The 15,607-nt window shown below is 42.7% G+C and overlaps 1 protein-coding gene across 1 annotated transcript in view; it reads left to right on the top strand.

The window, feature by feature from the left end:
- Positions 1 to 2,239: 2,239 nt before the first annotated feature.
- Positions 2,240 to 15,607, top strand: part of LOC308097523 (metabotropic glutamate receptor 4-like) — a gene marked incomplete at both ends in the record, with an annotated part of 111,432 nt that continues 98,064 nt past the window's right edge. Inside the window, one exon of the mRNA XM_080445342.1 lies at positions 2,240 to 2,351. Within this exon, the coding sequence (XP_080301468.1) occupies positions 2,240 to 2,351 (112 nt within the window). The remainder of the gene's footprint in view (positions 2,352 to 15,607) is intronic.

Below are 15,607 nucleotides of genomic sequence, written 5' to 3'. Positions count from 1 at the left end.
CCATGCTGATGTTGTAGCAATGATTGGACGTTATATTTGTTGGTTTTGGTTAATAAACACACCGTCTGGTTGAACGCTATGCCATTCCTCTGTGCTACTTCCAACTACTTTATGGAGATACCAGGTTTCTTCTGCTGTGTGGAGATACAAGGTTTCTTCTGCTGTATAGAGATACCAGGGTTCTTCTGCTGTGTGGAGATACCAGGTTTCTTCTGCTGTGTGGAGATACCAGGGTTCTTCTGCTGTGTGGAGATACCAGGGTTCTTCTGCTGTGTGGAGATACCAGGTTTCTTCTGCTGTGTGGAGATACCAGGGTTCTTCTGCTGTGTGGAGATACCAGGGTTCTTCTGCTGTGTGGAGATACCAGGTTTCTTCTGCTGTGTGGAGATACCAGGGTTCTTCTGCTGTGTGGAGATACCAGGTTTCTCCTGCTGTGTGGAGATACCAGGTCTCTCCCTGACAGTGACAAACTGATGACATGCTTTGTGTTTGCAGTTTGAACTGACGGTGTTATTAATCACGCTCCTTAAACAGCTGCAGCTCATCTGCTCAGCCTTTTTAACGCATTCAATCCGGTAACACATCATCTGTGTCATTTCACATGTATTTGGCTGTAAAAATTGTGAAAATTTGTGCAAATCTTTCTAAATCCTAACTGTTTAAAAAAGAAAAATGATGTCATAATATCAGTGGTTCTCAAACGTTTTCATGTCAAGGAACCCCAAAAAATGTTGTTCCAGGGACCCCCAGAAGCAGAGATTTGAGTTAAAAACATTTGCTTAAAAAAAGAAAGAAAAAAAAATATATATATATATTCAAAGATTTGCAGCAAACATTTTCACGATTAAAAGAAAATAGCAGACCTACAAGATCATAGCGCTGCACCGAGTGCAGGGCTATGATCTTGTAGATCTGCTGTTTTTGAATAGCCGAAGAAATCTAATCTAATCTTCCCGGATTGAATGGGTTAAAAGTCACAGATAAACAGCTTTTGTCTGTTCTGTCTACACTGGAATGACTTTTATAGATCTGATATAATGACCTCATTCTGACATCCTCTGGTTTCTGGTGAATATGTTGGAACAAAGAGAAGACAGATTGTTATTGAGTTGTTTGTGTTTGTGATGCTGTTCCTCAATACGCTGTGTGTGTGTGTGTGTGTGTGTGTGTGTGTGTGCGCGTGTGTGCGTGCAGTCATGTCTTAAACGGGTGCCATGTGTACAGGGAACGTCTAAGGGCTAGACTAAAACGGGGTTGTAATTGGTCTAACAGGGAAAGTTGTTTAGACGTCTAGGCTTAGCCTACACGTTGATTAGCTGTTTTTTAAGCGTCTATTTATAGACGTCTATAATATAGCCGTTAAAATGACGTCTATAATATAGACCCTTAAAAAACAGCTAATCAACGTCTAGGCTAAACCTAGACCGCTAAAAAACTTTCACTGTTGACCAATCATAACCCGGTTTTAGACGGAGGTCTAATAGCCGACTCTCTGGCTCAGTGGTCTGTGTGTTGAACCAATGAAAAGTATTAAAAGTGCTTCTGACAAAACCAGCTAAGTCCATTGGATCCTCAAACTTTCTGCTAAACCAGCTAAGTCCACCAAAAGGGGGGTGGAGTTAGCTGGTTTTGCTGACTCCAGGCTCCACCCCCTTTTGACCTCCAACCTCATTGTGAGCTTGGAGGTCCATTCAGCTGTTCTTATCAATGATGAACAAAACCTCCTAACTCCAGGAGCTAGCTGGTTACCAATCTGGGAACACATCGCCAAATGAAAAGGAAAAACAGCACCCTCTGCTGCTTTTTACTTATTAACGTGGCTCTGGGATAAGCTCAACGGAGTACCCGTGCTCAGGGAAACCGGGGTTTTTGGTCTGCCCTCAGCGCTCCACTTCCGGTGGTTCGACTATGTTTTCATTCCCACTAACAATATGTCTCCACGGAACACTAACACCACTTCTTCCAAAGAACATGGATGGTTTTGGTTATAAGTCCACTTGTTTCTATGATGAAAGAGCAATTTAAAATGTTACTAACTTTCCGTCGCCTGGGGGGGTTCCAGGACCACCACTTTTGAGAACCAATGCAATAAAGGTCTCATGGTCTCTCTCTCTCTCTCTCTCTCTCTCCACAGATCCCTCAGGTCAGCTATGCCTCCACGGCTCCAGAGCTCAGCGACAACAGCCGCTACGACTACTTCTCCAGGGTGGTTCCTCCAGACACCTACCAGGCCCAGGCCATGGTGGACATCGTGAAGGCCATGCGCTGGAACTACGTCTCCACCGTGGCGTCCGAGGGGAACTACGGGGAGAGCGGCGTGGACGCCTTCCTCCAGAAGAGCCGCGAGGACGGTGAGTCTCTGACACCATGATGAGGACATGTTGTTCTTTACGTCTCTACGTTTACGTCTCTACGTTTACGTCTCTACGTTTACGTCTCTACGTCTCTACGTTTACGTCTCTACGTTTACGTCTCTACGTTTACGTCTCTACGTTTCCCCCCAGAGGTCTTTATGTGAATTGCACGGCCTTAAAGGGATAGTTCACCCCCAAAATGACTTTTTGATAATGTGTGTGTGTAACACTCTCTAAGAAACACCCTGTCCATTTGTGGGATGTGTTTAGACTGAATTGTGGGCGTGCACTTCTGTTCATATATATATACGGTGGGGGCGTGGCTGTGGAAAGGGGGTGTGTTTGGTAAAAAAAAGGCTCTGCAACGCATCATGATTGGTTGCCATGTCTGCTTATTGTAAGCGACATTGCCCTTGTTTTTCTGTGAAGGTGCTTGTAAAGACCGGTGGTTGCGGTTTGTCCCTCCGGAGAGGCAGTGGGGAAGCACGAGTATGTCACTGCATTGCTTATTTTTCACCGTGTGTGTGTGTGTGTGTGTGTGTGTGTGTGTGTGTGTGTGTGTGTGTGTGTGTGTGTGTGTGTGTGTGTGTGTGTGTGTGTGTGTGTGTGTGTGTGTGTGTGTGTGTGTGTGTGTGTGTGTGTGTGTGTGTGTGTGTGTGTGTGTGTGTGTGTGTGTGTGTGTGTGTGTGTGTGTGTGTGTGTGTGTGTGTGTGTGTGTGTGCGTGCGTGCGTGCGTGCGTGCGTGTGTGTGTGTGTGCGTGCGTGCGTGCAGCCATGTCTTAAACGGGTGCCATGTGTACAGGGGACTCTACATAAGTAGGCATGACAGAATAGTGGATTTGATATCAAAAGATATCTCTTCTACAATTAGCAAGGTTCTGCTCAGTATCAGCTGTTATAGGAAGCCGCTCAATGTGGAGGAGGCGTTGTTTCCTTTACCCATGATTGTTGTCTGCTGTGTCTGACCAGTATGCCAACATTGTTGTATGTAACAATGTACTGCCTTACATGCACTTTGTAACTGACTGTTTTACCATTATCTGACTGACAGCACTGGCAGTGTTTGTCCTTTGTACAAGGCATTTTTGTTCTTCTGTTTATATGGACATAAATACATTGTGTGTGTGTGTGTGTGTGTGTGTGTGTGTGTGTGTGTGTGTGTGTGTGTGTGTGTGTGTGTGTGTGTGTGTGTGTGTGTGTGTGTGTGTGTGTGTGTGTGTGTGTGTGTGTGTGTGTGTGGCTGGAGGCAGCGGTGAGCAGTTCACTTGTAGTTTACACTCCAGTGGTGTAAAGTAACTGAGTACATTTACTGTACTTAAGTACAATTTTTACATATTTTTTTTACTTTACTTGAGTATTTCCAAATTCCAATACTTTTACCTCTACTCCACTACATCTCAGAGGCAAATATTGTACTTTTACTCCGCTAAAATTATTTGAAAACTTTAGTTACTAATTACTTTGTAGATTTGTATTATTATTACAAAACATACATTAACCTCTTCAGCCCTGTATACATTTCGGCCATTTGAAAATAGCAGATCTACAAATGTGAGCTTGTTGATCTGCTATTTTCAAAGGATTCTTATGAATTTTATATATTTGAAAACTTGTGAAACAGGATATTCTGCGTAACGAGTACTTTTACTTTTGATACTTTAAGTACATTTGATACCAATACTTTTGTACTTTAACTCAAGTAAATTTTGAATTCCGAACTTTTACTTGTAACAGAGTGTTTCTACATTGCAGTATTGGTACTTTTACTTAAGCAAAATATTTGAGTACATTTTCCACCACTGTTACACTCATGTTTCTAGCGAAGCAGTTCACTTGTAGTGTTACTCATTCAGAATGTATTCCCTCATGTCTTCTTCTCTGGTTTACATTCAGAATGTATTCCTCATGTCTTCTTCTCCTGGTTTACATTCAGAATGTATTCCTCATGTCTTCTTCTCTGGTTTACATTCAGAATGTATTCCTCATGTCTTCTTCTCTGGTTTACATTCAGAATGTATTCCTCATGTCTTCTTCTACTGGTTCAAACCTCAAAGCTCTGGACGGACGTGAGAGAGAAGCAGAATCAAACCCTGGAGCCTCACAATGCATGCTGGGAATTCTGCCCACCTGCGCCGTGTCTGACCTCTGACCCCTGCCCAGGTGGAGGGTAATGAGTACCTACGTGGAGAGAGAGCTCTGAGTGGATACCACTCTCTCTCTCTCTCTCTCTCTCTCTCTCTCTCTCTCTCTCTCTCTCTCTCTCTCTCTCTCTCTCTCTCTCTCTCTCTCTCTCTCTCTCTCTCTCTCTTTCTCGCTCTCTTGTTCTCTCTCTCTTTTACTTACTTGCTCTCTCTGTCTCCAGTCGTCCAGTTTAACTCCTTCCTAACCAGCTGTATGAGGCTCATATGTGGTGAAAAATAACCTCCAAAACTCTTCCTTTTCAGGATTCAAATAAAAACAATCAGAGATTTTGTGAAATTTCTCTCACAAAATCTGGCAACAGTGGTTCTACCGACGTGAGCATGACATCACACGTTTCCTCCTTCCCCCCGTATTGCATGTTTACACGGAGACGCAAGGCGGAGCGTTTTTTTAAACATTTCCACTCTGGAAGGAGGTTTCACTTTGCTGCGGTTTCAGCCTCCGATAACGCTGTTGCCTTCTAAACCGAAGGTACATCTCATATCTTATTGTCTCCGCCAGGCCGAAAGGCATGGCGAGAGAGTATGTTTTCGCCCCTGTCCGTCCGTCCGTGTGTCCGTCCGTGTGTCCTGTCTGTGCGTTAGCAGCTAATCTCCGGCACCGTTGGCCCGGTCGCTCCGAAACTGTGCACACACACTCCCTGGATGCCAATTCACATTGGCCTGTTTTAGCGCCACCAGCAGGTCTAATTTAGCAAAACACATTTTTGGAACAAAATGCCTCAAATCATGAATGCAGTGTCTGATCGCCGTGAAAGACCTAAGAATAAATGCCACCCTTTTCACATTGGCCTATTATTGCGCCACCAGGAGGCCAGAATAACGTACCTGACCTGGCGGAGACCTGTGCTCCGAGGAGCACTTTTTCTAGTTTTTTCTGTAGAGACTGTTGTCGTCTAAACAGGGCCTTATAGTCACTATTAGTCATACCAGCCATGTGATGCATTCCATCCGTCACATATAAGGCTTTGCATTATAGTTATCAGAGGAAAATACCCAACCAGCCTTTAAATGTTAGCTCAGTCTGGTATGACAGGACACTAGAGAGAAATGGCAGAACATCATTTAGTCCTGGAGACACAAGTGGCCTTTAAAGTTTAACGTTATATAAACTGTCTCTGATCCTCTCCCACCTCTTATAAGTTTGGTACGTGACGTCAAGGGCAGCAGCTTTCAATGACAGGTCCAACGTAACGGACATAACATCTACTGAGCTTGTACATCGGTTATTTTTGTTACTGTTTGTGTGACACTGATGTCCGATGATCTAGGCCAGGGTTCCTAATCATTTTATCCATCTATATGTTGGCTATACATACATACTAGATCTAAGCTCGTATATATGCATTTTTTTTTCTTCTTTTAGATAAATCTTATCTTTTGGGGGTCCCTGGCACAACTCGGGCGGGCGGGCGGGCGGGCGGGCGGGCAGGCAGGCAGGCAGGCAGGCAGTCAGTCAGTCAGGCAAGGTAAAACGTTGGAGTCCCACAGGGACCATCACCAGGGTAAAAACCATTTAGTTCTCCAGTCTATTAAAGTTCCTCCTCCACAACGTGTCCCTTTGGAGGAGTTTTAGTGTGTGTGAGCCGGTGACTCATCATCATTCTGTTATATGTCTGGCATGACTCATGCAGCTCTCAAGGACGAGAGACGCTGGCGTCCCATTGGGTCGTAATGAGCGGCCAATAGGATCGTTTGGTTCATTTGTAAGAATGACAGTTTTGTGACTCACAGAGTCTACCTTTAAATCTGCTTTTTGTTCTCCTCACATAAACACCCAGGGCGAGCCTTTTGAGTTTTGTTTTCAGTTTAAGGTTAGTATTAATTCTTTTTTTTGGATGGCAAGCGCAAGCGGCCATCCTAATGAACCGATATCAGGCATCTGACCAAAAGGGGGAGTTAATCTCCGAAGCTATTTAAAGAGAGGCGGGGCGTCTGTGAAAATGGGGCGGGGTTGGGTAAGTCTGGTTGGTCTGTTGGAAAAAGGGGGCGGGTTTGCTAAAAAAAAGGTCTGAAACGCGTCATCATTAAATGTCCGTCCACCGATTGGTTGCTTCAACTTGGATTCATGCATTCTCTTTGCTCCGAAGAATTTTGAACAGCCGCCATTGATGTCACAGGGACTGTGGAGAAGTAGACAGACTATGGAGGCATCAGAATGTTTTATTAAATTATAGAATGCACCAAAACTTGTCGACTTGAATCTATTTCAGCCACAATAAAGTCCCGATTTTATTTTTGATATGTTTTGGACATATTTAGCATAGTTTCAGGTGATTTTCTGTGATCCTGTGTTCATTTAAGAGCATTGAAATGTCACCTTAAAATTAATTTTCATCAATTAAAGAATGTACCTAAAACATTTAAGTGTCCAATAAATATAAAGGTAATTTAGATAAAGGTCCGACTTTATTTTTGATATTTTTTGGGGGTTTATTTAGCATAGTTTTAGATGATATTCTGTGCACATTTTCTTCGTTTAAGCACCACTGAGCTCCCATGCCGTCACTCTCTCTCTCTCTCTCTCTCTCTCTCTCTCTCTCTCTCTCTCTCTCTCTCTCTCTCTCTCTGTACAGCGTAGCCTAACAGTCAGCGTTGGGACGTAACGCGTTACTGTAACGCCGTTATTTTTTTCAGTAACTAGTACTCTAACGCATTCTTTTTTAACTCAGTTACCGTTACTACATGGTGCGTTACTCCGTTATTTTTTATATAGTATTTATATATACAGCGAGGCGAACAGTGACTGAGAATTGTACTTAAGTAGAGTACTTGAGTAAATGTACTTATTGACTTTACACCAGTCTGTGTTGCGGAGACCCGCTGTGATCGGCTTTGCAAGCTCTCTCTCTCTCTCGCTCGCTCTTTCTTTCTCTCTCTCTTAACAGCGTGTGTGTGTTTCTGGGACTAGTAGTAGGAATACCACGATAACGCGATGGTGATTATGAACCACGTACCCAAACCCGTTAAAGACTGCTTTTCCCAAGCTGAAATCTGCACTTAAACTGCAAGGCTGCAACCAGGAAAGTTACATGACTCACTCGCCCAGGTGGTGTCAATAATAGGCTACTAATCACCGTAATCGTAACAAAATTCAGAATCACAGCGCTGCCTGTTTCGGATTCCGCACGTTAAAGTATATTAATTCATTTGTTCGTCTATTTATTAACTGCGTCTGCTACTGCAGTCCCTGCGGTACATGAAAACTCCTGTTACAGTCAAGGATCACCTTCAACCTGGTGTTTGCACTTTCTCCATTTACGGTCCGTACATCTCTATAAACGTTCAGATTTCAAATATAAAGTGCTTACCCCATGGCCACGGATGTTACAATTATGCATGGGACTCTCAAAAGTAACCGTATATTCTTTATTGTTCAATGAAAAGCATTTTAATCCGATCAGTGGCCATTTTTTCATAATGTATTGGAGTGCAATACACCTACCAACCGATAGGGTCACTCAGTTGAAAGCATATGGAGAAAATGGCCACCGATCAGATTAAAATGCTTTTTATTGAACAATACGGATGATACGGGTACTTTTGAGAGCCCGTATATACATGTAACCTCCGTCGCCATGGGATAAGCACTTTATATTTGAAATATGAACGTTTATGTAGATGTACGGGCCATAAATGGAGAAAGTGCAAACACCAGGTTGAAGTTCATCCATGACGGTCGTGACAGTCGACCGTCGTGTATCCATGGCTATTACTCCCTCTAACATTTCCCATGTTTTTAGTTTATTGAAATAATGTCATGCATATTTGTCCAGTGCATAGCCTACTGCAGGCCTTGTTGACTAGATTTAGAAGAGATTTTTAAGCTCTTGCTCCTGAAATGATCGATTATTTTTAAGGGGAAACGCCATCATTTAACATGCAAGTCAATGGGTGAGAAGCAGAGATTGCCAGGCGCAAATGGTAGTGTAGGTAATTAATGTATTTGTGCAAGATGACCCTGCTGCTGTATATAAAATGTGTATATTACTCGTTCATCATAGTTCATGTTCAAATAGCTCAATCCAAAATATAATGCTGTAGGCCTAAGTGTTAGGCTGTATTTACGCACCTGCTTAATTGTAATTAATGCTTAAACATAATTATGACCGGTATTTTTTATCAGATGTCTGATAAATTTGATTCATTCCGGACATTGGGACCAGCAGGTTACAATCCTATAGCACGACCCCTGGTATAGACCACATTGCTTAGCAGAGTTCAGTGATGCAAATGCATGTCAAGTTGATCAACAGATTGTATTATTCTCCAATGCAATAACAGTACTGAAATGAAGGGCAATAATGGGAGCCCTTTTTTTTTTTTTATAAAGTAACTTAAAAGTTACTTTTCACAGTAACGCATTACTTTTTGGTGTAAGTAACTAGTAAAGTAACTGAGTTACTTTTAAATGAAGTAACTAGTAATGGTAACTAGTTACAACGGTGTCTAACCGAGTTATACTTCTCCAGTACAACGGTGTCTAACCGAGTTATACTTCTCCAGTACAACGGTGTCTAACCGAGAGTTATACTTCTCCAGTACAACGGTGTCTAACCGAGAGTTATACTTCTCCAGTACAACGGTGTCTAACCGAGAGTCCATGCAGATCACAGTTGACAAATATTATATATTATCGGAGCTATTATTAATGTTATCGGTTTTATCGGGATGACGTCATAATTCCTGATATCGAACCGATAATTATCGGGCCGATACTTATCGTGCACTAATAATTTTATCGCGAATTATTTTTATACATGGACGCCACGACGGTGTCATGAATGCGTCCTTTCACAATATTGTGTGTCAGCGACGCACGACGCAGGCCTATGAGCATCTCTGCTCAGTGCGGCTGCAGAGTTCATGTGCAACATCTTGCATGCGTGGCTGTGGCTTTACAGTTTTCCTTCGCCGTGTCTGTAGGTCACCCCCAGGGACCCCCAAGGGTCTCCAGGGACCCCTAAGGGGGGGGGGAACCGCAGACCTCCTTTTTTTTTTTTTTTTCCATCCCATGATTTTGTACCCCCAAACGCTATTTTCTTTTGGGGGGGGCGGGCCTGCGCCATCCACCATGACATCTATGTCATTCTTTCTTGTTTTTGTGGATTTGTTCGTTAATTAAAACAATAATGTCAGAGGTCCCTTAAAGGGATAGTTCACCCAAACGATTACTTTTTTTCACAACATGGAGAGCAGGTCCATGAGGTCTTGTAGGTCAGTGCTGTAGAAGAATATTAAAGGATCTACACCATGCATTTAAAAAAACATATTTAATATTTAATATCATATTGTTTATGTCCCTCAAACGTTTTTCAAAAGGTTTGAGCCTAAATCAAGCCTCAGATATACTCATTCCAACTAACTTCTCTCTGGCTTATAAAGCACTTTCACCTGCAATACCACATTGTCCTGTTTGTGACTGGGTACAATGCTTTATGCCGCAAGTTGGCATTTTTTATTTTAGATTTTTTTTACAGATTATTAAAGTACAGAATATAAGCTTTCGTATGATGTATCATTCATTGAAATCGGAACGGGAGTAATAACGCGACTTGCGTCGGTAACTAATGGAGAGCGGACATTACCTCGTTTGGCTAAAAACAGTGTGTTAGTAACGTCATACAAGCTATTAGCCAAATTCGGCTAACGCTCGGAGGAAACAAGCCTTTCTTTGCATTTTTTCAGACAAACAAACACGCCTACACTAGTGTGTGTGTCATCTACATAGTCAATCTATATACCATTTTAAAGGTATACGGGCCTTGTGAACGCTAAAATCAACGCCAAAGTGCGACATACACAAAATAGGTTTCATGAAAATAGCAGATCTACAAGCTCACAACACAACACTTTGTGAGCTTGTAGGTCGGCTATTTTGGATTTCTGCACAGTGTAACATTACTGTAAAAATGAATGAATAAACAAGGATACTGTAGCAACATTAATGAAAATCTGCTACGGTACTCTGGTGCGTGAAATTGGAGAACAATGCCTATAGCCAGGCCAATCGAAACCTCTATGCAAATGCTGGACATGAATGTTCAACCCCCAAAATACACACAGAAACTCTCTTACAAACAGAGGCATGTTCACTATCTAATTGTAACCATTTAATGACTACTAAACGGCTTTCTGATATAATGCAAACCAAACCTTCTTCAACTTTCAAACTGTGTTAATATGAAAAAAAAACGAAAAACATTTCAAAAACAATCTAATTTAATTTGCGATGTATTAGTCTTTCTCACCTGGCGACATGAGGCAGCTTTCACCAGTAGGGATCACATTTGGCACGGGAGCTATTGAGCCAGTTTGTATGCATGTTATCTCCTGGTTCTGTTTTTCTTTTCTTTTTTTTGTATGTTGGAACTGAAAAACGGGAGGGATTGTATCGCTCGTGACGTCACATGCGGGGGCAAATCAGTTTGCACCGTTTTGAGACCAATTTACATAAAACCCCAGATATGCTGTGAAAGCCTGAGTGCTCAAATTGGGGTATTTTCTGGGATAGAAGAGAGGTAGGGGAGACCAAAAACACACAAAAAAGAAGGAAATTTTCAAATTCATGGTGTAGTCCCTTTAAGTCATGTGTAGTACTGTACTGTACTGTACTGTACTGTACTGTACTGTACTGTACTGTACTGTACTGTACTGTACTGTACTGTACCATCCATACCTGCTGGTCTGATCCCCATGAGGGTTGGAAGAGCCACGGATGAATTTAAATCACACACTGATATGATAGGCAGCCATAAGTACTAATAAGTAAAAGTAGCAATATCACTATATATATACAGTAGACATATAAATGAGTGACCAGAGAGGGGGATATCAAAAGCATGAGGCATGGACCACCTGACTACCATTAGACATTAATTACATTACCAATAGACAGAGAGAGACTGTGATCGATGTCTGTAACTCTCAGAGTTATATGGGGGTCCTTGAACTTAAAGTTAGAGAACCACTGATCTCATCTCTGCAAGACTTCCAGCATAAATATATCTGCTCTTTCAACCTGTTCCAATAGAAGAGCAGATAATGAGCTTGTGAACATGACAAGTATATATGCTTGAGGTTCATAAATTCAACTCCATTAAGTGTGTCTCGTTGCAGTAAAACATCAGAGTCCAAAAAGGCTGAATGTCTGCAAACAGCTTCCAGACAGAATTTAAAGACGTGTATTTTTTTATATATAAAATTCTTATCCCACGATTTTTGTAACCCATTTTCTCACCCAGTGCCAATTGCTTAAGCTTGTAATCCTGGGTGCTACTCTCCCTCTGCCAGCCTGGGGAGAGCCCAGAACTGAGCTCATGTTTCCTTCAATGCATGAGGAGTGAGCAGGCCGCTTCTTATCACCTGACAGGGAGGAGTTTCCCCGGTAGGACGTAGCTTCTTATCACCTGACAGGGAGGAGTTTCCCCGGTAGGACGTAGCTTCTTATTACCTGACAGGGGGGAGTTTCCCCGGTAGGACGTAGCTTCTTATCACCTGACAGGGAGGAGTTTCCCCGGTAGGACGTAGCTTCTTATCACCTGACAGGGAGGAGTTTCCCCGGTAGGACGTAGCTTCTTATCACCTGACAGGGGGGAGTTTCCCCGGTAGGACGTAGCTTCTTATCACCTGACAGGGAGGAGTTTCCCCGGTAGGACGTAGCTTCTTATCACCTGACAGGGAGGAGTTTCCCCGGTAGGACGTAGCTTCTTATTACCTGACAGGGGGGAGTTTCCCCGGTAGGACGTAGCTTCTTATCACCTGACAGGGAGGAGTTTCCCCGGTAGGACGTAGCTTCTTATCACCTGACAGGGGGGAGTTTCCCCGGTAGGACGTAGTTTCTTATCACCTGACAGGGGAGAGTTTCCCCGGTAGGACGTAGCTTCTTATCACCTGACAGGGAGGAGTTTCCCCGGTAGGACGTAGCTTCTTATCACCTGACAGGGGGAGTTTCCCCGGTAGGACGTAGCTTCTTATCACCTGACAGGGGAGAGTTTCCCCGGTAGGACGTAGCTTCTTATCACCTGACAGGGGAGAGTTTCCCTGGTAGGACGTAGCTTCTTATCACCTGACAGGGAGGAGTTTTCCTGGTAGGACGTAGCTTCTTATCACCTGACAGGGGGGGTTTCCCCGGTAGGACGTAGCTTCTTATCACCTGACAGGGGGGGTTTCCCCGGTAGGACGTAGCTTCTTATCACCTGACAGGGAGGAGTTTCCCCGGTAGGACGTAGCTTCTTATCACCTGACAGGGGGGGTTTCCCCGGTAGGACGTAGCTTCTTATCACCTGACAGGGGGGGTTTCCCCGGTAGGACGTAGCTTCTTATCACCTGACAGGGAGGAGTTTCCCCGGTAGGACGTAGCTTCTTATCACCTGACAGGGAGGAGTTTTCCTGGTAGGACGTAGCTTCTTATCACCTGACAGGGGGGAGTTTCCCCGGTAGGACGTAGCTTCTTATCACCTGACAGGGGGGAGTTTCCCCGGTAGGACGTAGCTTCTTATCACCTGACAGGGGGGAGTTTCCCCGGTAGGACGTAGCGCGTGGAAGGAACACGTTATTCCAACCGGTTCCTTTCCCCTCCATCAGGCACCCTGGCTGACCAGGGGGAGGCAGTATAGAGACCAGGAATACTGCACGTTTTTTGTGAGGGTACCTGCCCTAGGGGACATGGGGAGAACAAACTCCACACAGAAAGGCCCTTTCGCCAGGGGTGTATTGGTGATTTTTTCCCCCGGCCGAACGGTATTTTAATGACGTCACACGCAGGCAGGCGCGCGCACTGCACGCGCACACCGCGCGCGTTTTATTTACCCTTAAAGTAGTGAACATGTTGTATAGGAAAGATTTTTTAGCTTAGTTTTTGTCTTTTTAAACTAATACAAATTCAAGGAATGCCATGAATTATAGGAGCTGAAACTGAAAGTTTGTTTTGAACGAGGATCTTTCTCTTCTTCGACGGTGGCTGAGGCATTGTTGCTTGCAGATAGGATACTGGCAGCAGGCCTACTGAAGCCAACATGCTGTGGTGTAGCCCAGGGTTCCCCAATAGGCGGCCCGCGAGAGGCAACTGTCCGGCCCGCGACGACTCCTGGCATATTGTTTTTTTTCTGCCTCGACCGTGTCGGGGGAAAGAAGAGAGAGAGAGGGAGAGACAGAGGAGAGACAGAAAGAGATACAGTGCAAGTAGTAACAATAACAATAGTAGCAAATATAATAGTGCAAGATAGTATATGATAATATAATATAGTACAGCAATAATTCTCAACTTATTTTGTTTCCAGAGTGCATTTTTTCCTTATGTGACCCTCAACACAGGATTTAAGAATCCCAGGCCTAACATAACAGTGTCAAATTAACTAGATTAGAGAAAAAAAACTAATAAAAAACTTTTTTTTTTGCGCCCGTGCACGATTTTGGCAAAAGTAGCCATTTATTTGGGCACTTGGCTCGTGAATCTAGGGGGGGGGGGGGGGGGGGCGTTAGCATGCACTGTACCGTGCCGCACCTTGCACGTGAACAATATGTATGGTATTATTCTGTTATATGTCTGGCATGACTCATGCAGCTATGGTATGGGCGCTGCATTTACAGTGAACTTGTCATTCAAGCCTCGTCGTTAGTTTTTTGAGTCTGATGATGAAAACACACGTTTTTGTGTCCGCTCAGCTGAAGCGTTGAAAATCCCTTCTGTGTCCTACAATTAATAATAATCGTTCTACAAGATACAGTATTAAAGATAACTGCACTACAACATATTAATATTAACTGCACAACAAGGGAGGAAGACCATAAAGTGTAAATACCCCCCCAAAAAAAACTGCCATAAAAGAGAGCATATTAATTTACTTCTCATTTCTGCAAGACCTTCCACAGCTAACGGTGATGTTGTGTGGCTCAGTGAATTAGCATAAATATATCTGCTCTTTCAACCTGTTCCAATAGAAGAGCAGATAATGAGCTTGTGAACATGACAAGTATATATGCTTGAGGTTCATAAATTCAACTCCATTAACCCTCTAAGACCCAGCGTTGCTTTAGAGTAACAATTATATTTTATAAAGAAAGGAGTTTAAATAATTTGTTTTTCTGTTATTTTTTCACCTCTAAATCCTCATTGGGTCCTATTGTTTAGTCTTACAATGCCATTGGCCAGGATATTTGCATATAAATACCCCCCACAGAGCCAGGAATCATCACAACTTGAAAAATCTCTGTTGGAACAGATCTCTTTTTTCTCTGGAAGATATTCCTCACAAAAACGTAAGTAATATGCCTGTAATATTTGTTTTGGTGAACATTACAATGTCTAGAACATGTACATATGTTATTATTGTGAAATATATGTCCCAAATTTAAATTATAGCATGATTCATACTTGTTGCTTTTGGTCAACGTTGGGCCCTCTTGGTTGCAAAAAAATACAAGGGCAGGCCTAAAAAAATATGGCTTATTGGTGTTATTATTCATAATGTATACCGTTCTGAGGCCAAATATTATTCATAATTGATCTGAGGCCAAATAATAAACCATATAAATGAATCATTAAGTTGTTTTAGTGAAGTATTTACACATTTGCCATGTTATCCATAAAAATGGCCTATAGGAAATTTTGCTACCTGATGGACCCAACGTTGCTAAATGTCAACATTTGCATAAAACTTACCAAAACATATTTTTTTTAAAAACATTATATTTTCCTCTTCTAAATACTCCTACAAGACCATCTGAAAGGTTTTTAATTTTTTTTTGCAAGTACAAATATATCCGGGTCTTACAGGGTTAAGTGAATATCTGCAAACTTTAAAAATGTAAAGACGTTTTTTTCTTCTAGTTTTAAACTGTTTCAAAGATATAGCAAAAGGTCATGTGTTAGCGTGTGAGCTTGTAGATCTGCTATGTTTTGCTATTCATCGTACGAAAAGTATGTAGGCAGTGATGGAAAGTAAGTACATTAACTATATTGTACTCAAGTACAATTTTGAGGTATTTGTACTTTACTTGAGTACTTCCAATTTCCAATACTTTTATTGGAAGCTCCCAATGCGTCGCGAT

Source organism: Gymnoscopelus braueri, assembly GCF_963280865.1.
Source record: "Gymnoscopelus braueri genome assembly, chromosome: 12".
Lineage (NCBI taxonomy): Eukaryota > Metazoa > Chordata > Actinopteri > Myctophiformes > Myctophidae > Gymnoscopelus > Gymnoscopelus braueri.
The sequence above is the reverse complement of the archived record's forward strand: the minus strand, read 5'-3'. Positions and strand labels throughout refer to the sequence as shown.